Source organism: Kwoniella dendrophila, chromosome 5 (genome assembly GCF_036810415.1).
Source record: "Kwoniella dendrophila CBS 6074 chromosome 5, complete sequence".
In the NCBI taxonomy this organism is placed as follows: Eukaryota; Fungi; Basidiomycota; class Tremellomycetes; order Tremellales; family Cryptococcaceae; genus Kwoniella; species Kwoniella dendrophila.
In genome coordinates, this window is record NC_089480.1 from 957,672 (window position 1) to 979,839 (window position 22,168).

The 22,168-nt window shown below is 37.0% G+C and overlaps 13 protein-coding genes across 13 annotated transcripts; 6 read left to right on the plus strand and 7 right to left on the minus strand.

The window, feature by feature from the left end:
* Positions 1-21: 21 nt before the first annotated feature.
* Positions 22-2,033, plus strand: L201_004193 (uncharacterized protein; the record flags this gene model as incomplete). Its single annotated transcript, XM_066219938.1, has 7 exons — positions 22-115; positions 268-350; positions 466-861; positions 946-1,123; positions 1,204-1,289; positions 1,433-1,877; positions 1,951-2,033. 7 exons carry the CDS (start codon positions 22-24, stop codon positions 2,031-2,033), a joined length of 1,365 nt encoding a protein of 454 aa, XP_066076035.1.
* A 222-nt stretch (positions 2,034-2,255) lies between these two features.
* Positions 2,256-5,666, minus strand: L201_004194 (uncharacterized protein; the record flags this gene model as incomplete). Its single annotated transcript, XM_066219939.1, has 11 exons — positions 2,256-2,287; positions 2,403-2,643; positions 2,720-2,734; positions 2,800-2,931; positions 3,010-3,281; positions 3,350-3,414; positions 3,471-3,635; positions 3,691-4,142; positions 4,204-4,377; positions 4,436-4,803; positions 4,859-5,666. 11 exons carry the CDS (start codon positions 5,664-5,666, stop codon positions 2,256-2,258), a joined length of 2,724 nt encoding a protein of 907 aa, XP_066076036.1.
* Positions 5,667-6,334: 668 nt separating this feature from the next.
* Positions 6,335-6,762, minus strand: L201_004195 (uncharacterized protein; the record flags this gene model as incomplete). The annotated part of the gene is made up of 2 exons (XM_066219940.1): positions 6,335-6,567; positions 6,687-6,762. 2 exons carry the CDS (start codon positions 6,760-6,762, stop codon positions 6,335-6,337), a joined length of 309 nt encoding a protein of 102 aa, XP_066076037.1.
* Positions 6,763-7,443: 681 nt separating this feature from the next.
* L201_004196 (uncharacterized protein) lies at positions 7,444-7,973 on the minus strand (the record flags this gene model as incomplete). The annotated part of the gene is made up of 3 exons (XM_066219941.1): positions 7,444-7,467; positions 7,600-7,755; positions 7,860-7,973. 3 exons carry the CDS (start codon positions 7,971-7,973, stop codon positions 7,444-7,446), a joined length of 294 nt encoding a protein of 97 aa, XP_066076038.1.
* Positions 7,974-8,603: 630 nt separating this feature from the next.
* On the plus strand, positions 8,604-9,089 carry L201_004197 (uncharacterized protein; the record flags this gene model as incomplete). Its single annotated transcript, XM_066219942.1, has 2 exons — positions 8,604-8,648; positions 8,772-9,089. 2 exons carry the CDS (start codon positions 8,604-8,606, stop codon positions 9,087-9,089), a joined length of 363 nt encoding a protein of 120 aa, XP_066076039.1.
* A 392-nt stretch (positions 9,090-9,481) lies between these two features.
* On the minus strand, positions 9,482-10,203 carry L201_004198 (uncharacterized protein; the record flags this gene model as incomplete). The annotated part of the gene is made up of 3 exons (XM_066219943.1): positions 9,482-9,613; positions 9,753-9,871; positions 10,188-10,203. 3 exons carry the CDS (start codon positions 10,201-10,203, stop codon positions 9,482-9,484), a joined length of 267 nt encoding a protein of 88 aa, XP_066076040.1.
* Positions 10,204-10,448: 245 nt separating this feature from the next.
* On the plus strand, positions 10,449-10,833 carry L201_004199 (uncharacterized protein; the record flags this gene model as incomplete). Its single annotated transcript, XM_066219944.1, has 2 exons — positions 10,449-10,499; positions 10,579-10,833. 2 exons carry the CDS (start codon positions 10,449-10,451, stop codon positions 10,831-10,833), a joined length of 306 nt encoding a protein of 101 aa, XP_066076041.1.
* A 602-nt stretch (positions 10,834-11,435) lies between these two features.
* Positions 11,436-11,942, plus strand: L201_004200 (uncharacterized protein; the record flags this gene model as incomplete). Its single annotated transcript, XM_066219945.1, has 3 exons — positions 11,436-11,576; positions 11,668-11,820; positions 11,919-11,942. The coding sequence occupies 3 exons, from the start codon at positions 11,436-11,438 to the stop codon at positions 11,940-11,942; spliced, it is 318 nt and encodes a 105-aa protein (XP_066076042.1).
* Positions 11,943-12,477: 535 nt separating this feature from the next.
* On the minus strand, positions 12,478-13,587 carry L201_004201 (uncharacterized protein; the record flags this gene model as incomplete). Its single annotated transcript, XM_066219946.1, has 4 exons — positions 12,478-12,924; positions 13,062-13,140; positions 13,209-13,311; positions 13,491-13,587. The coding sequence occupies 4 exons, from the start codon at positions 13,585-13,587 to the stop codon at positions 12,478-12,480; spliced, it is 726 nt and encodes a 241-aa protein (XP_066076043.1).
* A 950-nt stretch (positions 13,588-14,537) lies between these two features.
* On the plus strand, positions 14,538-16,134 carry L201_004202 (uncharacterized protein; the record flags this gene model as incomplete). Its single annotated transcript, XM_066219947.1, has 7 exons — positions 14,538-14,612; positions 14,681-14,729; positions 14,827-15,134; positions 15,260-15,391; positions 15,457-15,528; positions 15,615-15,872; positions 15,988-16,134. The coding sequence occupies 7 exons, from the start codon at positions 14,538-14,540 to the stop codon at positions 16,132-16,134; spliced, it is 1,041 nt and encodes a 346-aa protein (XP_066076044.1).
* A 303-nt stretch (positions 16,135-16,437) lies between these two features.
* Positions 16,438-17,101, minus strand: L201_004203 (uncharacterized protein; the record flags this gene model as incomplete). The annotated part of the gene is made up of 3 exons (XM_066219948.1): positions 16,438-16,661; positions 16,853-16,914; positions 17,043-17,101. The coding sequence occupies 3 exons, from the start codon at positions 17,099-17,101 to the stop codon at positions 16,438-16,440; spliced, it is 345 nt and encodes a 114-aa protein (XP_066076045.1).
* Positions 17,102-17,540: 439 nt separating this feature from the next.
* On the plus strand, positions 17,541-19,608 carry L201_004204 (uncharacterized protein; the record flags this gene model as incomplete). The annotated part of the gene is made up of 5 exons (XM_066219949.1): positions 17,541-18,062; positions 18,160-18,277; positions 18,370-18,965; positions 19,060-19,350; positions 19,447-19,608. The coding sequence occupies 5 exons, from the start codon at positions 17,541-17,543 to the stop codon at positions 19,606-19,608; spliced, it is 1,689 nt and encodes a 562-aa protein (XP_066076046.1).
* Positions 19,609-19,788: 180 nt separating this feature from the next.
* On the minus strand, positions 19,789-21,846 carry L201_004205 (uncharacterized protein; the record flags this gene model as incomplete). The annotated part of the gene is made up of 7 exons (XM_066219950.1): positions 19,789-20,294; positions 20,382-20,806; positions 20,877-21,069; positions 21,146-21,271; positions 21,348-21,429; positions 21,490-21,603; positions 21,667-21,846. The coding sequence occupies 7 exons, from the start codon at positions 21,844-21,846 to the stop codon at positions 19,789-19,791; spliced, it is 1,626 nt and encodes a 541-aa protein (XP_066076047.1).
* Between the last annotated feature and the right edge of the window lie 322 nt (positions 21,847-22,168).

Here is a 22,168-nt window from a genome sequence, read left to right on the forward strand (position 1 = left end):
GTATCAATACCGCAAACGAAGATGATCAATGTAGGAACACAAGGTACTAGAGCAGTCGGGTTGACTCCTACATATGATGTCGTTCCAGGCGAAGGAGTCGGAATATTTCAGCTCGGTGAGTTTAGTAACTGCCTTCACTTCTTATGGGATAGTCGAGAAAGTAGTTACTCTCAACCCCATATCTCTAGATCAACCAGCTTTGTACAAATGCTCAAAATGACGAAAGGAATACTTATGCTGTAGACTGACGTTGTCCTTGTGTTATAGGCGATAATCTGTGGCATGTTCTCGAGCTTATACGGACACATAAGACGGAGTATCCTAAAGTCGAGGTGTTATGGGACGAAGAGGTAAATTACACCTTTCATACATGATTGGTAGCTCTATAGATGATCTATAAGATTCTCTGCTCATGACAATCTTACTTATCAAGGAAGACACTAACAATATGTATGTACTATCTAGTCACCAAATAAATCAGCTGTCGTGATACATTTACCACATCTAACATTATATTTCCCTCCATCACCATTATATCAGATACTATCCATAATATCAATATCAATCCCGCATTCAGGATCAAGATCAACAAACTTAGAATTAACTTATGAGACACAAGTTCTGAGTTCAACTCATATGCCTTTGACTAGAGCTAGAGTAGGCAGATTGATGGGACCTACATTTATTTCTAAATCAGGTGATAAATTGGATTTTCCAGGTATAACTTTTAATTTAAATCCTTCAACTAGTCTGGGAGATACAGATAGCTTTGGTCCAAGAGAAGATATAGTTAATAACATTACAATTCAACCTAGACAAGATGAAGAATTACAGCCTAAACTGATATCTTGCGTTATACAGGTAAGTCGAGCTCAAACCCGAGTCAATTCTATGAGTTTGTGAAATCAGTTATGCTGATTCGGCGATGAGATTTGCTCATCTTAGCCAAGTAAAGGTATTACACTAGCCTTAGACGAAGATAATGTATTACCTATAATTATAGGTGAAACAACATCACAGGACTTGATGTTAGATCTAGGTTCACCCCTAAGAAAGTTCTGGAAAGAAGACGATAGGTTAGAGAAGATGTGGGGTGGTAGTAAGGCAAGCACTGATGGGGCCTGTAAGTTCTTGTATCTCAATACTACGCTAGATTCGCTGATACTTTTCATTGAGCTCAAACCTGACACATGAATCTTTTAGGCTTCTGGAACTACTTTCAGTATGGACTGGATTTCTTGATCTCGAAAGATGGTTTCGTGATCAAGATCTTATGTCATTCGAATATAGTGAGTAGTGATCAACTTAGAAACAGGAACATATGAACATTATCCTACCTATAAATGATCCACGGGAAACGAGTCGGTTGAACAGCTCGTATAATAACAAGAATTCACTGAACTAACTGTAGAAGCTTTTTCGTCAATTGTAGCCCGGAACACCATCATTCCAAAGATACGCTAGATGTCCATGGTTGATACCTTCCTCATCAGGACAATTAAACTTGACTTCTTCCTCGAATGCTTTTCGGACACATTTTTCATCTAGTGACTCTTCACAACAATATATAGATGAAATTAGATTAACTGTACCTGAACAACCTAAAACACCTTCACCTGCTATTTCAGATAAAGAGAAGACTGGTATCAATGGTAGCAGTGGTAGTGGTAATGGAAAGAAGAAGAAACGAAATGGTTCATCCAGCAATGTTGTCATTTCAGAATCGGAAACTACTAAAAATGAAGAGGTACACAGTGATCAGACAAAGAAGAACGTTAAATCAACCGAGAGTAGCAAGGAGGATCATAACGATGCTATGATGCTTGATAGATTGGTTGAAGGTGGTTTAGATGGTATTTCAAACTTGAGTCCAAGTAGTGAGTTCAGGTCGCATCTCTAATTGAGAATAGAGTTGTTGGGCACTTCGCTGACCATACGATTGCTGTACAGAATTAATTGGATTCGATGGATTGATCGTTGAAGAAGATGAGAAAAGCGGTGGCATTTGTTCGGTTTTGATATATAAAGATTAGTAGCAGATGGCGAATGGGGATGGATTATGTTTCACAACTTTTAACGAATCTCTAGTACAATCAACTCCCGTAAATGTATAGTTTCTTGTATTTCCAGTATACGATTCCCAATGACTCCAGAAAATTATGTTGTAATTTCCGTTCTGTAATATGTGAATAATGCAGAATAATGCATTTTCTATTGTATATAATATCCTTCCACTTTGGATCACCCCTTTAAGATTACCAAGCCAGCCACATCTGAGGCGTGAGAACTGAAAATGATCCACAGTCAGCAATGAACCTGACGTCGGGGACCACGTAAGATTCAAGAAGACTGAAAATATTGAGAACAAGAGATATCTCGATCTGATGGAAATCGAAACTTACTATTTTGCATGGCTCTCCAGGTAGCTAAACTAGTTTCGATTTGCCATTTATTCAAGTTATCTCCGTTACCATTATATCTTGATAGGTGAAATTCAGGATTTTCATAATCTTCATCAGATATAATCGAATCTAATTGTATTTCATTTTGATGAAATGTTGAATAAATATGCGATCTTAATGGCGATCTCAATCCATCAAATGCTGTCGGTCGTTTGAATGTTAATAAAGGTGAATATGTTTTCTAAATAAGTGTTCCGTATCCGTCAGCTCAATATGTTGTCGTTAAGCGTTGAATAATCACTTGTGTCATGACTTACCGTACATAGTACAACCTGAAAAGCATAGAACCAAGTTAGCTGTTTTCTTGCTGATGAGCTAGTTGCAACTATCAGCTTACCATATTGACTATTTCATCAGGTGCTTGATTAACATCAAACGCATCACTGAATGCTCTACATTGAGGAAAGACTGAAGTCAAAGTTACCAGAACCGCTTTAGATGCTTTGCTAGTCAATATACCAACGAAATTCTACATTCATCATATATCAATATCAGTAACTGTCATCGTTTGGTCTTCAAGCGGAATACGATCCTTGACACAGCTTACCATTGTGATTATACCATCATCTTTAACGACTTCTCCTAATTCTTCCCAAAATTCTTTGGTAAACATCTGACCAGGTACACTACCTCCTGTGAAACAGTCTTGAATAACATAATCCCATATCGGTATACTTTCTTGATCAGTTTCATTATCTGCCTTCATGGTAGCTAATTGATTTACGAAATTGGCTCCATCAATTATGTTGGTTGAAACGAATTGATGACTTGATAATCCGAAATGATCATTCGCTGCCATGTATACAACAGGATCAATCTCTGCAAATTAAGGATCAGTGGAGGCGATCAAGATTTGATTTCAATGAAGAAGATCAGACAGAACCTACCGACAATATCAACATTCATTCCTCTTCTGGCAAAAGTCGAAGCGGCCACACCAGCTCCTAGACCACTACATATGTTTATCAGCTTTGAACAATCAATTGATTGATAGACAATATGGCTTACATGATCAACGCTCTTTCCGGATCTTTGCTTTCCTCATTATCTATATCGCCTTCAAGATCAACTTCTAATTCTGTTGTCAGCTGAAGTGTTCTAATCAGTGATTCTGATGGATCTGATCGATGAGCTAAAACACCTATTTCCTGCAAGTTAAAAACAGCGAAGATGCTATGCAGCTATTATTAGCTTGATGATAGTAGTCAAAGCACTTATCATAGCTTACGAATCACCCATATCAGTTCTTTTACCGCCTTTTATTGAATTATCATTAACTTCTCTTATCCATCTACCACCTAAAATAGAATGATCACATCTTAAAAATCTATAACCATCTTTTAGATTTTCTGCAACAACAATCTGACCTGTTAAACTTTTTCTTGAACTAATTATTTTCAACTCTCCATCTGAAGTTATATATGATTTATCTAATGGTGGTCTTAGGAAAATTTGTTGCCTTAATGCTAAAATCAACAGTGGTATACGTAGTAGAAGTAACAAAGGAAATGCTTGACGCGGTAAAATTTTAGTCACTTTGGCTGTCTTTTTAGCTTGTTTATCTGAAAGTTTTAATGACTTTGTTATCAGTGTATTCACTTTTGTTGGGAAAGGAGTAGTCGATGAACTTGACTGGAGCAGTAGTGAAAGAGCTGTTAGAAGAAGGGAAATGAAAAGGATCTATCATGAAATCTAGGTTGATCAGCTTATTGAGATTTTCAGTGCGATCCGACTGACTTACAGTTTTCTCTGGATCCCGATTGAGAAGAGATACATTACTGGATAGATATCTTGACCACATTCTTTCGAATGTGTATATGTGGAAAACACAAAATGCAGCTCGATACAGTATTGAACCGAAATTTCTTGGTCTGTCTGTACTCCTTGCTGCTGGTAGGACAGGGGAAATATGGTCCTATATAGGAAATCGATCAGTCAAAATCGCGCACATTGAAATGAGCAAGTCAACTGACAAAACAAAGTAAAGCAAATCCAGATACACCACCAATTACACCAACACCCAAAATTGCTCTTGTAGCTAAAGGTCCCCATTCTGGTCCTAATAAACCTCCTAGAGAACTACCTATCCTTCTCCCATAGACAGCTACGATATCTCCACTTAGTGCAGTTAAGCCGAAACATACTCTAGCTGATATTGTACTTTTTGCTGAAGATGAAAGAGTGACTGCCCAGTATATCAAAGATAAAACGATGGTATAGCCGATAAAAAGTGATTCGGTATGAAGACCAAGAGGAATAGAGTTGTATAATGGCGTTAGGAGTTGAACTGTCAGTGATAGGAGGAGAGACGTTGGGATAGCCAAGACGACCGGTACAAGGTCTATGAATAGAGTTAATGTCAGCACATACTATGTCTTTTAAATTTGTCAACTCACATAAGGATATCAAACGGACCATCTCGTGTTTCCAATTTCTTTCACTTGTTTTCCGGTGAACAATGATAGGTGAAACTGGTCCTGCTTTGCTTTCTTCTTCGTTTTCGCTATCTGTTCTTTCCTCACTGCTATTTTCCTCACCGTCACTGTCACTTGAAATGTCTTTAACTTCACTATCTACTTCGACCTGTTTACTTCTATCCGTTTTGCTCCCTTTTTTTCCTAAATTCACCTTCTTTGCTTGTTTCTCAGGTTTTACTGATCCCGCGATACTACTTGCCGTGTCAACCGAATCTGCTGCTTTCTCTTTTTTGTTATCCTTTTGTCCTATAGGGTTTTTATGACCCTCGTCCTTCGGCTTGCTGCTAAAGGGCGAATTATTTGAATCCTCGTCCGCCTCGGAATAACTATTATCACCAACCTCACTGTCGGTTGACGAATCGTCTAAGTCACTATCGCTTGATTCGTTGGTATCGGTAGAAATCTCGTCTGTAGTATCTTCTGGTCCAGATAAAGATCCATTTGTATTAAGGTCTGATTCTGAATCTTGTAATCTGCTAGGTGAAGTTGATCTTCTGCGAATCCTTCTTTTGCCGGTTTGAGCTGTTACCGCAACAGCAGAATTTGGCCTGTCGTCTGTTGAAGAGATATCACTTTCGTTCCCGCTTTCACTTTGATTTTCAGCTTCACTGCCAGATTTACGATTTGTATACTCCGATTTTGAGTTGAGCGCTGATGCAGTAGGTGTATCTATAGGTGATGTAGCAGAGTTTGATGTATCTTGGTTACCAGTATTTGATCTTGACATGTCGCTGTTTTCCGGTTGTTTACGCTTGGATCCAAAGATGGACGCGGTAAGTGGAGGTCAATAATTCTACTGTAGATGTGGTGTGGCGTTGTCCGAGTTATTCTTGGTTCTGTCTCTCTTGTATGCTTCTTGACAGACAATTTATCATCTAGAAGGAAAGAAGATGGGACGAATGCATGAGACAAATAAAGGCGAGATTTAAGGCGATTGTCTACTGAGAATGTGTTTCGACTTCTCGTCTGATTTCGATATAAGACAAAGGAAGGCAGGAATGGTAAGGTGAATTAAGGGATTTGGCTAAAGGAGGCGGTTACAGAACTGCAGTAGGCTAATGTAGAAATACTAGATTCAAAGGATGCGGCAAAGTTTTTGATGGTAATATTGAAGGGCGAGGAACCTGAGAGAAGGATTCAAATGTGACTTGTAGCTTATAGTAATACTGTACGACTAGGTATTTATTTGAAGTAGACGATTATGAATTCGCTTGACTCGATATGCATGATGATACAGACTGTAACAAGGTTTGAAGTAATCGAGCTCAGTATAATAAACGGGAGAGTCTCGAGAACGCCTTTGAGTGCAGCTTGGTGTTTGTAATCTAAAACGAATTCTTTTATTTTACATCTTTTTCATCTTTTTGAACTAAAATGCAAATCTCACGTCAGCTCCTAACTCTTAGGTCTTACTTTTGACAGGAGAAGCTGGGGATCCTGGTAAAGTGGACAAGACACGAAAATCAGACTTGCCATGGCATTCCAATGAGACATGACTGCTCCATGTTTCCTACCAGAAAATTCAGGTTGTTCTTTGGCCATACTCCACAGATTAGCTTTAACGATGTCGTCGATTATGGTGAGGAATTTGGTTTCTTCTTCAAGTGTCCAGTCTTGTCTTTCTTTTCCTATACGGTGTAAATGTATTCATTGGTATATATAAGTTGATTCAATGTTGTTATTGCCACCGGAAACAAAACATCGTGATGTGGATGATCAATGAGGAATGTGCATGATCAACACTTACGAGGAGATTTCTTAGGAGAACCTGAAGTTGATGGCTTTTCATCGGAATCTGAAGAACGTTCTCGCTTAGGTGACATTGCGAATAATTTCCATTAGCTTGCTTAAAAGAGTATTGTAACTGTATTGCAGTGTGTATGCTAGAAAGATGATGAAGTACCGTTGCTCCAAAAATTATGGTTTTGTGGAGATATGGGTTTACTGCATTTGATCCAAATCACCGTTTTTTTGATGAAATATCACAGGTCACAGATGCAATCAACATCGTCCAGTCACACAGAACAATGATTATTTTGACGAATTATGCATCACTAATGAGTAAAAAGTACCTGGTTTGTACCTTGACAACGTTGAAGAAGGTTTCAGAATCATCAATCAAAGCAAAGGATGTTACGGAAAAGGCAATCCCGTAAAATCAGCTCAATCCAATCAATCAGTCAAGCTTGTATCCTGAATCAAAACAGTAGCTGACGAAAAAATGAAAAATTTAACTAGTACAGGTCATAGTTCCGGCGGCAACGGTGATAAAAAAGTTGCAAAGGCAACTGCAATAAAGAAAAGAAAAGTTAAAGATGAAAACGAAGATAGTTAAAGCCATTAAACAATAATCTGTAAAGCTTGAGATAAGTTACCATATGCTACACATTTTGTAAACTGAGACAAGCATGCTATCGTTAATCAATCACATCGAATGCATTCAAGTTCGTTTACAATGCATAAGCATCAGACCAAGCATATTGAACAAATCACGAGTAGATGTTCTATGATTTCTGCCACTTCTTATACTGAATTTGAAGGGAGGCAAACAAATGTCGGCAGCTTCATCACTTATGAAATGAGATGGAGCGGTAAATCGTGTTTATAGCTATGTAATACAAACACAATTCTGCACAGTTAGATATGAGTAGTTCACTTACCATAGCAATCCAATGATTGATGCATACATCTGCACTTCTACTTGAGGATAATTCAGGAAAATTGGTTTTGATTTCACTCCAGATATTCTTTTTGACGATGTTGTTTATCGCATCGTTGAATTGGGTTTCTTCTGCTTCCGTCCATAATTTACGTTCCTATTTATGGAAGGTGAAAACACGTGTTTAGCTTCACGTTCACTTTCAGCTGATATCAGTTCGTTTTATCTAAACTGAAGTGGAATATAATCCTGATGACTCACTTTTCGTGGTGAAGAAGGTGTTTTTTTAGCTTTTTTGTGCCTTTCTACTGATGGTTTTGATTCGTCTTCTGAAGCTGAGTATACTTCATGTTTGTATTCTCGCTTGACTGGCATGATGTTTTGAGGTTTTTCAGTGCGCTAACAATTCAGGTTGTGTGTAATATTTCTATATAGTCTGTTGTGATTAAGTATTACCAAGAATAATGTCAACATCGTACTGAATATATTGTCCAAACTAAAAACATAGCTAGAAGGTCAAACAAACTATTTTCAAGATCGAACTTATACTCCCAGTTATTCATGTGTTTATTTGTTATGATGGATTGCCTGATTAATCAATCAAATCTTTGTACCTGGATCACTTACTGCCAAAGGACCTATATCAAATTAACCCTCATTAATTCATCACACATCGGAGTCAGCCTATCTTTTCATCGTTCTTTCTCTTTTTTTAATCTTCTACGTTGAGGAATTTGTTTTGTCTTTCTTTACTAAATTTCATTATCTCTATCTGGTTTTGATAACGTTTAAGCTCATACACGATCTTCATCAAAGTAATTTCTTGGTGTTATCACTGACATTTATCTCATATACATCACGTAAGTGTTGTGCAGTCCTTTATGCCATTCGTCTCTTTCCTCATCATAATCATATCTCTATGCCAAACACATCAAGCTGACGTTATGACCCGAAAATTGAATTCTACAGGATATCCCCAACAAGAAAAACTGCAACTTTATCACTATGCCACCTAAATTTGAAAAAGAAGCTTGGAATGATGATCATACCGTAAGATACAGTACAATCAATCCACATGCTCAACTTCATCGACTTGAATGACTGCTACTCTTAGCATTGAATATTGGTTCGAGGGATTAAACTGATTTTTGCATGTTTACTATAAATTTTTAGACTGAAGTCATCCGAGCCATCATTCAAACAACATTGATTAATCGATCAACTATCTATTCATTACCTTCTCTTCAAGGTGTATCGGATAATGGTGGAGATAGAATAAACAAGAAAATTCAACAAATACTCAAAAAAATGTGCGACAGCTATCCTGGTTCGCAAGGTATTGTAGAAGAAGAAGTTAAAAATGTATCAAAGAATAAGAATAATAGCAAAACCACACCTTCACCGAAAAATTCTCCCAAGAAGTCACCTAAAAATAAGAAGAGAAAGGTAGAACAAGAAGATGAGGAGGACGAGAAGGAAGATGAAGAATAAGTTGAAAAAATCACAATTTTACATCAACAGTGAATCTGGACACCATTGGCCATTTAGACAATTTACATATGCATGCTTATAATCGAAATGAAGAGATATTAAATAGTATGCATTATTTGATCATGTCCTGGATATACGGAGAAAAGCAGTTGGTGATATTAAGCATATTTGCAGAATTTGTCGAAATTTCGACATTATTGGCGAAGAATGTTGTTAAGCTTGCAAAATGAGGCGAGATATTGTGATTGAAAGTGATTACAGACCAATAGAGCAAGTCTATATCTTTTTGTACTGAAAATATCGATTAGAAGGCAATTAGCTGACAGCCACTCGTTAGCAGGATGAGTTATTCAGATGATATATCTGATACTTACCATTGCTATCCAATGTTGTTACACACCATTAGCACCTCTCTTCGATAATCCAGGATCTAATTTCAACTCATTCCAAAGATGTTTCTTGACAATCGCATTTATACCTTCTCTAAATTTAGTTTCTTCAGATTCCGACCAAGAAGTTTTTGTCTATTTATTTTGTGAAGACAATAGCGTCAGCTTATTTACCACATTTGCTGTTTCTTACATGTGTGGTGTCAACAACGATCCTCAGACATTTATACTGTTGATGAAAAATTGAGATATAATGATGTTGTAACGAACTTACTTTACTTGGTGAAGATGGTTTCTTGCTGTTCTTTTGCTTCTTTTCATTTGTCACAGGTTTAAGATTTTGCTCAGAATCTTCGGATCTTTCTCGTTTAGGTGGCACTTCGCCTTGGATGGCTGAGTTGATTTGTAAACTTGTTCAACGATGTATTGGCGGTATTTTATAGCTAGAAATTCTGTGATTGGACAAGATAGATGTTTAGGTCGAGGGGGTGTGATAGAATTATTACTAAAACTCTTATGCAAATCTCTATCGAAACAGGAGTTTTTGAAACCATTGCAGCGGTGAAGGTTCCTTCTGGAAACATCAAAAAGAATAAAATCCGTGTTACTTGAATTTGATAAAACCTAAAGTGACAAACTTCTCAAAAAATTACCATCAAACCTTGTTTCATTTGGATATATAGTCAAAGGAGGTGTGAATCATATTTACTGAGAATCATTCTCATGTTTAGTGGATCAATTTTAATCTAAAGGTATTTTTAAGCTGATGACATCTGTAACAGCGGACAGGATACGCCCTTGCCGCCGCAGATGTACAAATGTACAAATGGGGGCAACGATTATACTGTACATACATTCATCTCACTAAATTCACTTTCTCGATTATCATATTGAGCACCGCTAACAACGTAGATATCCAAACACTGTTTCACAAACCAAGTTTAATTGTCAATTTTGAGGATAACCCAGAATGCCTACAAATGTCACTAGCAAGAAGGAAGCTTGGAATGATGAACACACTGTAAGTGAATAGTTCCCTCCCCGCTAGATGAATACTTAGAAATTGTTGTGAGCTGATTGCATCTTTTCTCTTGTCACAGCTGATCCTTCTTCGGGAAATGGCACATTCACTGTTAATTAATCGATCAACTTTCTACTCTACACCAGGATTAAAAGGTGTCAATGAACATGGTGGAGATAGAATTAACAAAAAAATCCAACAACTTCTCAAAAGCTTATGTTGTACTATTCCTGGAGGTGAAAAATTGGTTGAAGAAGTTTTAAAAGAAATGAAAACTAAAAACAAGATTAATAACAATGGATCACCTGGTAAAAAGCGAAAAATTAAAGATTAAAAGAACGATGATGAGGATTAAACGATTTTCATTAGTACTATACCTCAATTGCTCACAGTATGGTTTCATAGTCATTAAATCTTGGTTATATCTTGATATCATGCATGTGATTAATCCATTAAACCATTGTTTGAGAGTTTCTGTGAGGTCGTGAGTAACTCGTGATAACGAGAAGTGCAATTACATTTTCCGTATTTTGTGCAGTCTGGTATGATGATGGTTTGGTGAGTGGTTTTTTTAATAGCTCGATGATGAGACGGGCGATCAATTAACTGGTTGAAGCAACTATTCACCTAAAGGAGGTCAGATCATGTCTAAAAAATAAGTTGTAAGAAGATTTGTTTAATTTCGAATTAGGCGATTTCAATTTGATAATTGATGGTCGCTAAGTATATTCCATTTCCCCTCTTGATGGCGTGTATTACTAGTAGAGATCATTTTGTTCACTGGTGTATCAGTCATTCTAGCATTATCCCACCTTCTCAATCTTTTCTTACAGTTAACACGTTACTAACACCTTTATGTAAATCTTAACAGCCGAACAAAACAGCAATAAATAGCAAACTTCCTCACCTACACACAAATCAGAACTCATAATCGATATGCCAGGTGTCAAACGAGAATCAACATCAACATCATCACCTGACCCAGATTTGGAACCCATAATCAAGAAAACACCACCTTCCACACCAAATTCCAAAAAAGCTAAAACTACACCTAAAGAAGAAACACCTAATAAACCCGTAAGTATAGTCAATCAACATTAATTTATACTTACAACCAAGGTCGATTTTATGGTTGCTGAGGTTTTGATTGATTTTCGATATTTTCCAGAAACATACCAAACAATCTTGGACCGAAGATGAAGAAATTGTATTTACAGAGTTAATTGGAGAGGTTTTGAAAGAAAATCTTTATGCCAAGATTAAATTGGATGGTAGATTACAAAGAGAAAGTCCAGCTGTTACAGCTCATCTCAAAGCTTTTGTGAGTTATATAATTAGTTTACTCTTACAAATGATCTATTCATACATTATATGACTATTGAAGCTGACGTCACAGTCATTCTCGTTACGATCATGCAGATGAACAAGGTCAAGAGAGTTTGATCAACATCGACATCGATAATAGCTCTCCATTAGGTTTGAGAGGGTTGAAGCATGATACATTCGGTTTCAATATATTGAAGACCTCGACAGGCAATTTGATTTAGATGTTTGACTTTATAGTCATGCATGGCGTTCTTGATCAGAATTATCTTGGTAATTGCGTCTAATGAATCATCTCGTATAATTGAACATTACTCGTTCTGACTGACGACTAAATGTCTTAGTAACCTAAGAAGCCATAAGTCTATATCGATTATCCAGATCCTATAGTGCACGTATTATCCTAAGTAATGCCAAATCACCCAAAAACTAAACAAAGTGAATATTGCACCAGCCCCGAAAATCCAAGCGTCTTGCTTTCTGTCAAGTTGAAAATTCAGTCAGCATAACCTGCAATGGAGCCCATCTCCAAAGATCCAATTCCAGCTCGTTAACGAAACCAAAACTACTTTTAGAATCTCACTCGACTCGTCGTTTCTATTTGAGTACTGTTCCTACTATGCGTATGGTATTCACATTAAAAAGCCTCAATAACTCACGTTCTCCTTTCAACCCATCCAATAGTTTCTCTACTCAATCCCAAAGTATTCGCTGCATCTAGAAGTTTCCTTTTGGACCCTTTTAATATACCTCTTTGTTCAACTAAATTTTCCAAAACAGCTCTACCCTGTGCAATATATTGATCTATATGATTTTCACTTTCTTGCAAAAAACTGTGTTCTCTTAATGCGAAACCATCTCTTGCAGTTGATTGTGGATGATTGGGTTTCCATATATTTGGTTCTTTATCTCTATCCATATACGAGCTAGAAGATGCATTATTACTATTACCAAATGGTGATTCATGTATAGGTGTCGAAGGACTACCAGTTCCGGGATATGCTGATGATCTTCTTTGTGAAACACCAGAACTAGAATTCTGGAAAGATGGTGAATATGGTGTAGCTGATGTTGAAGATGATCCTAACAGATCATTCCGGTCCTGTTGTCAAGAAGTAAGGATGTCAGCTCAAGCCACAGAACGAAATCTTCGTTTCCACGTAGATCTGCACAAAGGGATATTCGCATGAACCGATAATGTTCATATGCAAGCTTAGGCAAAATCGCCTTCGCACTTACCCTCTGCTGTCCTTCATTCTTCGCCCTTTCAAATCTAGCTTTCAAATCCTTATGTTCATTCTTTAACTTGGCTACACGTCTGTTTGGGTTGATATTCAGCGCTCAGCTTTTTATACCTTTCGTTCAGTATCTAAAAGCTAGACATACGTATTTGCCTTCTCCCTTGCCGCTGTAACCATCTCTTTTCTAGCCATTGAGTCGTAATCATCTATCAGACGAGATAAAGCTCCCAGAGTCGTCGTTATCTGACCTGTCATCAAATAGTACATCAGCATATAACCAGCTACCTCGGGTATGATCCATTGAGATAAATAATCGAATGCTGGTATTTTGTCTGAAATCATCCAATTCACTTTTCAAGGTAAAGTCCAGAGCGACGTCGCTAGACTTTGTAGATAGATATACTGACAAGAATGTCTATGTACTGACCTTGTATTCCAGGACCGCCTTCACCGTTTTCCATCCTATTCAGATCTGCATTCAGACTCGCTATCTGCCTGTTACCTAGTGCATTGAGTGATTGCATATTGGCTTATTAACTAAAGATTATTAACGATAGATTGTGGAAGATAAGTTAATTGACCGGATGATATAGATAAATGATGGTGAAAACGTTGAAAGCTGATTTTGGTGGGTAACAATGGAAGACTGGAGCTTTTGTATATGCAAGTGAGGATGTCAAAGATTCAACGTATACTTTCTGACAGTCACAAAGGAAACGATATGTAATCTATACAATCCAGCACGACAATTGTTAAAGATATCAGTAACGATGACAACAAACTGTGCTATCTTATGTGGAGCCCAGCATTCATGTTTTATCATATCGCTTCACTATATGAAGGCAAAATACAGCTAAACCACATGCTGTAATGGCTTTTGGGAAGGTGTTTGTTTATTTTCACGGATTTCCTCTCTTTAGCGCTCCATCATTACGTTTATAAGTCTCCTCTAGCATCAGTGTTCGAGTCCCAGCAAAATCTCATGATTTTGTGTTTAATTACAAATGGCTCTTACTCGGTAATCAAGTTAGTTCTACAAATTCTTCTCTGAATTTGGCGAATAGGCCGGTAACGGATCAATTCGACTAATCTTGACATTGATACTACCAGAGGATAGGACAAACGTAGGAAAGCGTAGGGAGAGCCGGGTTGACACCAACTTTTTGTGGTTTGTTTGTCTGTTTTGTCATCTCAATGATGGAGCACATCCATAACATCATCTCTGTTGTTTTGAACTGTTCTGCACTCGTTTTCTCGCCACTTTAGGAACTTGGGGTAATAACATAAGCTGATGCTGTACCTCGGTCAACCGGCTCAAGTGTTTCAGACCGCCGGCTAAAGGAATTCTCATTGTTGACTTGCGTCACTAATTGTTTTGTTTTTGTTGTTGTTAAGGGCTATCACTGTTTGTATTTCTATTGACTATTTCGTGACTCATTAACTCGACTGGTTATACTGCTAAGATCAAGCAAATATGAGTTCTGATCAAGTAGTTGTTACCGAAGAATGGGTGCTCGGACCTGAGAATACTCCTTTCTACACTAAACGAGTAAGTAAGATGTAAAGAGAGTAAAGAAGATTACAGTACATCATACCTGACTTGTTTCCATATGAAAGTGGGCTCCCAAAAACGAAGAACCTAAAGCATGTATATTATTCGTTCATGGTGAGTTCAGGGAATAATCTGATCAAATAGCACATTGCTCTGCGTGTACTGTTACCTATTACTAACAATATTTATGTTTATCTTTTTGAGTTGATAGGTTTCGCTGAACATATAAATCGATATGACACATTCTTCAATCAATTATCTTCACCACCATATTCATTACATATTACAGGATTTGATCAAAGAGGACATGGTAAAACTTCATATGAACCTTTAAGCTCCACTTCAACCCAAGTGTCAAAATGGAAAGAAGAAGGTAAACATGTTAAATTAGAGAAAAACACAAAAAGGCGTACAGGCGGTTGGGCAAAAGTTTTCCCTGATATCGAATGGTTTGTAAAGAGAGAAAGTCAATTAGCAACAATTTTAAATAAGAAGTTGTTCTTATATGGGTTCAGTATGGTATGTGTACCTTTTCTCTGGTTTACTTTGCCTTTACCCCTCAATCTTCATGGTCATGTATGGGAAGTACCAGAAGAATATGAAGGATGAACCTGTTGAGCTGACTTACATCGTTACAAACAAAGGGAGGAGCAGAAGTTTTGGCTTTTGCAACTCGATCACAAGCACCACCTTCACCTGAATCCGTTGAGTTGCTCAGTGGTATCATTTCTGGTGGCCCATTAATCAGACAAAGTAAACCAGCTTCTGGTCTTCAAGTGAGTTCTAGAAGAATGGTATAGATCCTTCGCATTACTCACACTGCTGCCTTGATTTCTCACAGGTAAAAGCAGGAAGCCTTGCTGCTGGACTAGGTTTAGGTAATATGCTTATTCCAACACCTATGGATTACAATGTAAGTTCGTCTGTAAAAAAAATTGTTGCAGCATTCGGAATATCGTGCTTAAAGATACTGATTACCTCGGTCCATCTTCCGGTCAGCATCTCTCACACAATAACGAAACAAACGAAAAATGCAAAGCCGACCCATTCTGTGAACAATCCGGCTCATTACGTGGTGTAGCAGACATGCTCAATGGTGGTATATCATTAGACACTCCTGCGATATGGAAGTCTTGGCCTGTAGACTTGCCTTTACTCATCTATCATGGTGGTGAAGACAATATCTGTTCACCTGAAACTGCAAAAAGATTTGGTGAGAATGTTGTAGCTAAAGATAAGAAAGTGGAGATCTTCGAGGTAAGTATCTACCGTGTATCGCGATGTGCCCCAATATTTTTCAAGGGAATAACGGGCCTCTTTCAAGTAATAATGCAACGGATAACAATGCTCATCATCCTTCGCATTCGTTTAGGGAATGTACCATGAAGTCCATAATGAACTTTCACCTACTCCCGAAAATCTAGCTAAGACTATTGCACAATGGGTTCATGCTCGAGCTGGTGTATCCGCCGCTGTAGAAGGAGGTACTCAACCTTCAGATACAAATTCCAAATTGTAAATCTTCAGCTGGCTTGTCTGAACAGAAGATAGGGAAACGTATCTTTAGGGCAAACTGTTTTTTTTTCATTAGTCAATCAATGCCCTAGAGTAGTTCGGTTATAGAGTTTTTGTGTATAATATAGTATAATAAATCCATATTCTCAAATGGTCCATATAATAAGTCCAAAAAATCAAATATGTTTATGTCGATATCTGTGTACAAGCAAATAAGACGCCGTGAATCTGCCAGTCGTTTAACTAACTATCATAATTGGCTGGTTTTGGGTTATCCAGCATTGTTCCGAATATCAAACACTAAAACCTATAATTCCAATTTGCCTTTTTCACCTATAGTATTATTTTTCAGACCACCTAATAAATTTTGCAGTTGTAATTTGATCCAAGCTTTTATAGGTGCAGAAACTTCAACAGTTTCATCTCCATATACGTAATATGACCATCTTTTAGCCAAGTACTTAACGTGTGATGGGAAATAAGTGTATAATGAAAACCAAACTAGGAGTGTTACTAATGCTAACACCGTTACTACATACAAGAGAACAAAGTAGAATTAGCTTAAGATCTTGGTTTGTAATTACGTTTGAGCCAATCCACTCTCTTGTAACAATATATAACCAAATAACCCTTCATCCTTTATCGCCCTTTGCCCCTCTCATGCCCTTCAAGACAAATCGCAGTACTTCTTTCAAAAAGCACATATAGACACCACAACTCACCTATCAAAGCCTTTTCCCATGTTTGCATCATACTCATAGCGAAAGTCGATTCAAGCCACATCCTGGAAGGGTGATCATATTATCAGTGAAAACGACCTCAAAACAATAACGCAACATGGATGATCCATGACTTATTATAACGTCATCACAAACAGAATACGGTGAAATTGCTATCGTCAAAAGGACTTACCGTTGATTCCATATCACACGACGTATACCGGGAGATGGTCTAGGGGGGTAATGAGGCATCGTCGAATTGAGAATTTATCTAGTTTAAGCGGTATCGTCCTCTTTGTAAACTCCTCTCTCTGGATTGTCTTATTGCGGGTGCTATGACTGTGAAGAAGTGATCGTGTCGGAGAGCGCTTACAGGATGAGAATGGCTATCAAGCTGTAGTTGAAAGTGTGTATATCTGTATATGTGATAAGGATAAGAGGAAGAAGAAGACAAACATAACAACAACAAATCCCATGTCTGTGCTTTGCTTTTCCCGGTCTTGTCTCGGTCATCCGCGTTAGTCGCGTCAAAGAGACTGATTTTGTTGATTTTGACGTTTGACCATTCACTGTATTTTGATCTTTCTTTCACCTTAGTCATCTAAGCTAATAGCTAGTCAGTCCCCTCAGCGCTATCAATCTTTGGGTATCGATAGTATCCTTTTATATCAAGTTATCGTCCTCATGGAAAATGAATTTAACACTTGAAACGCTCTTGGCCAATCCGCCATGTCCATCTTTGGTTTATTTACATCATCCACACCATTCCTCCGCGTCAATCATACCTTCAACACCAACAAGCTCAAGTTCAAGCTCAACTACTTCTCAAGTGATAATCAAGATAGATGCAATAGAATACAACACACCTAAACTGTTACTTTCAGGTATAATGAACAAGCTATATACCGCTGGAGGTCAAAGCCATATAGGAGAAGATGAGAGAGAAATTCGAACCTTTGATGGGTTTTCGCAGAAATTCAGATTATGGTGGAGTAATTATATAAGCAAATCACAAGGGAAAGGCAAAGGCAAAGTTAAAACATCTTCCAAGTCTAATGGAAATACTGCCAATGTAGCCCATGGCATTGAAAAGAATGGAGAAATTGGTGGAATTTCATCGGATGAAGGTGTAATCATCATGATAACAAAGGCCGAGAGATTGAGATTGGTTTTGGGTAATGGTTGGAGTTTGATCACTCGCTTGGCTGAACTTGTAAGTCAGTGATGCTGCAACGAAGAAGATGGATGACATGCTTAAAATAAACGTTTGTTATTTGGGCTGTACAGCTAATAATTTTCTATATTTGTAGACTGAAGTTCCGGTATCTGTTGTTCTATGCTCTACGATGCCTTGGGATCATATTAGGCCAATAAGGGGTGACGCACCTGAGCCTGTACATGTATATCTACCACCTCCGACTAGAGACGGTACGTTTCATGAGTTTACCTAATTAATGCGTTTCATCTGTATCGATATCTGCCAGAGAAACATACTAATGTTCTGGATTTTATACTTTCAGAGATTCTATCAGAATTACTACCATGTTCAAAACATCCATTATGGCCAAGATTTTTAGATTTAATATTATCTAGTGTATTATCAATATGTCAACCTAAAATCGAAGAATTACATTATTTATCAATATCATTATGGCCAATATATACTTCCAGTTTACCTCCACATAAATCAATGATACATTTAGCAGATCAATCTTATCCAATTGGAAATGGATTACATCCAGAAGAAATCGAAATTACAATTAAGTTATTAACAGATTTAAAACAAAAATCATCATTATCTTTAGCTTCTTCAATTGAAAATTTATTACCTAGATTAATTGGTTCACATGAATTTACTAAATCTTTTTTACCTAAATCAACTGCTATGGATGGCATATCATCAATAGTTGATTTTGGTAAATCATCATTACCTAAACCACCTTCAATGGAATTAACTACAGTAGAAAAATTTTTATTGGTAGCTGGATATACAGCTTCTTATAATCCACCAAAATCAGATATAAGATTATTTGGTAGAGGTGCTTTAATTGATGGTAAGAGGAAAAAAGGTGGTGGAACGAGAAGAACAGGTTATGGTAGAGTTAGAATTGGTAAGGTGGGTACAGAGTATTCCTTATTATATACCTTATTTGTGAAGCAATCAAGTGAATTGCTTTAAGCTAATATGACAATTTATGAAATTGCTTTAGGTACCACAAAGGTTATTAGGTCCCAAACCATTCACTTTAGATCGATTATTAGGTTTATTTTCATCTTTATATACGGAACATTCAAGTAGACCAGAAGAATTACAGGCTACCATTGGAGGTGAAAGCTCGGGGTCATCGTCTGAGGACAATGAAATAGAGGACGATTGGTTACCTAGTATAGCACAACAAAGTGCAAAAGTTGAACGTAAAAGGAAAAGAGAAGTTGAAAGAGAAAAAAAATGGGATGATCATGTTGATGAATTAGCTATGAGTGTTAAAGTTTGGGGATTGGTAAGTCTATATTTCATCTGAGATGACTGATTCCTCATATCTTGATTTATGGAGCATTGTATATTGACAGATTACTTTTGCAATTCATCATGAAAGATACCTCAACTTGAATCTCAAGGAATGCTTAAAAGAGTTTCGCCTCAGGACAGATTAGATAATATAATGTTACGTTGTGAGACTGATTATGAGACTGCCAAGACAATATCGAAAGAATTGAAAATTATCCTAGATGAGTATCTATACGAAGCTGTGATGTGAATATGGGAGATGGTCAATCAAGATAAAGTCAAAACAGTTGTATTCAATTTTCAAAGGTCATTGTATGTTATATAGTCTTTATCTATATGGATTAGGGTTTCAACTATACATTGTTAAACGTATATTATGATCAATCGTCCTAATTCGATTAAATCCTTCGAAGGCAAAAGATGAGATTATCTATTTCCATTCTAAATAACCTTGTTTATCTTTTTTACAATTTTTACTTATGACTTGTTTAATGATTTTAACAATTTCTTTATTTCTTTGTGATGATAAAGTTGATTGATCATTTTCTAAAAGCTGATTGATTAATTCTTGTTCAGTTAAAGCAAAAGCACCTGAACCAGGTGAATAACCATCAACAAAAGATTTTATTAAACTTTCAGAAGGTAATCCGAATTTTCTAAATTGATTCCAAGTTGAATCTCTACCTGAATCTAATTTTGATGATGATTTAGGTTGTAAATCTAATTTAATTTCATCTGTTGTTGATGACGATGATGATTTTGTAGGTGGGAAAAAGTTTTTACTTATTTCAGATGAACTTAATTTTGAATCGTTCAAATTGCCTGGTATCCATTCTGGTGGACTAGATGATCGATCAATAAGAACGGAAGAAACTCCTTTTATGAAATCTTCAGTAGATTTCTTAGGTCCTGCAAATGCTGTCGCCATGGAAATGTCTATTTAGTAGAGAACAGTAAATTTAGCACTACATCAGTTTTGACTAACTTTGGATCATATCGAAGTGCAAATCAAACTTGACTTACCGTTTAGTAAAGTTCTATCTAATCTTCTAGATTCTTTAGCTTTTCTATAACCAGTCAAAGCGACGGCAGTACTTGTAGGTGATCTAGAATTCATAATATCCTGTTGTTTTTTAGCCCATTTTCTAGTTTCTTCACTTAATGAATCATCATTTTGTGATTTGGTCAAAGCATTATTGATTTCAGGAATTGATTTTAAGCCAAAAGTTTTATCTAAAAATTCACGTATTTCACCTGTTATTGGTGTATATCCATCTGGATTTGTTTTAGATGATTCTGAAGATAATGATGTTGAAGATGGTTCGGATGTATATGAAGATATTAATGATGAAATTTGTTGTAATGAAGGTGAGTCTAATTGTGTAATTTCATTTATGATTGTAGGTAATAAGTTTGGTGTTACATAATGTGTTGCAATACCCAATTCACTATTCAAAGCATTTATAGATTAGCTTAAAGTGATGCACATCCAACTTCACCAAGACAAAGCTAACTTACTATACAGCTCTACCATATAATTCTTGTCCTGTAACTGCTAACCAAGCTCCAACAGAACCGTCAAGTTGAGCAAGATAATAATTTGATCCGACATCAGGTGCATAACCGATTTTTGTTTCTGGCATAGCAAAGATTGTTCGGGGTGTAGCGATTCTGATATTGGCAGGAAGTGAAAGACCAGCACCACCGCCCACTAGAGAGTGGAACTTGTCAGTTGTTTACTTCTGATACAATCGTTAAGAGACATTGCATGCTGCAAATCGACTTACTAGTTACACCATCAATAACAGATACATATGGTTTACCCAATCTTCCTAAAGTCCAATTCAATTCAAATTCAGATTTGAAAAATGGTAAAGCTGTATCTTTTCCTTCTTTCAGGTCTAACACAAGTTCTGCGATTTATGGTGATGAAGTTCAGCTCTACTCCGGAGTCTATTGTCGATTAGCTGAATTTCAGCTACTACTTACGTTTCACATCACCTCCTGCACAGAATGCTCTTTGATCACCTGTACCAATTATAACTTTACATGATTCCAATTCTCGCCAATTCTGTTTTCTGACTGATCAATAAATGGCCATCATGAAACAATAATAGGACTGGATACTTACTTTGATCTTCTTCGATAGCAAATTAACCATTTCTTGATTCAATGAATTGAGTTTAGCAGATCTGTTTAATTGATACAATCTAGCATTATGATGCGATTCGAAAAGTACCAAGTCCTGTAACGATATTCGTCAGCCGAAATTCTCGATTCTAAGTTGTACCTGAGAATATTCACGTACATCATGAGAAGACATTTTACTAGAAGTACTACCCTGTGTTGCTTTATCACTTGCTACAGAGGACGAAGAGCTGATATGTCTTGAGATAGTTGATAATCGATTGGCTGCTGTAACGGATAGACGACTTGATGAAGCGGCTGATGAGCCCATTCGGAGGGATACTCGAGATAATGGCGACATGTGCTTGTTCCTTAGTTGGCAGAGATCCGTGAAGAAGATCAAACTTAAGATAATTGTAAGAATATTCCTGAAGAGAAAGATAAGATACAAAGACATCTATTTTATGATTTGAGCATTTTCGGCAAGAAATCACAAGCGAAAGAACCTAAGACCATCATATACAACTTCTGATATTGAACATGGAGATTGATCAGACTCCGCTGTGATTGCTACGCTACTAGCCATGATGGCTTTTTCGGGTGTTGCCGCCTAGGTGACGCGTACTTGACCGAGATTTACTTTGTAGAGATTAGATAGAGAGATAGATCCCTTTCAATCACTA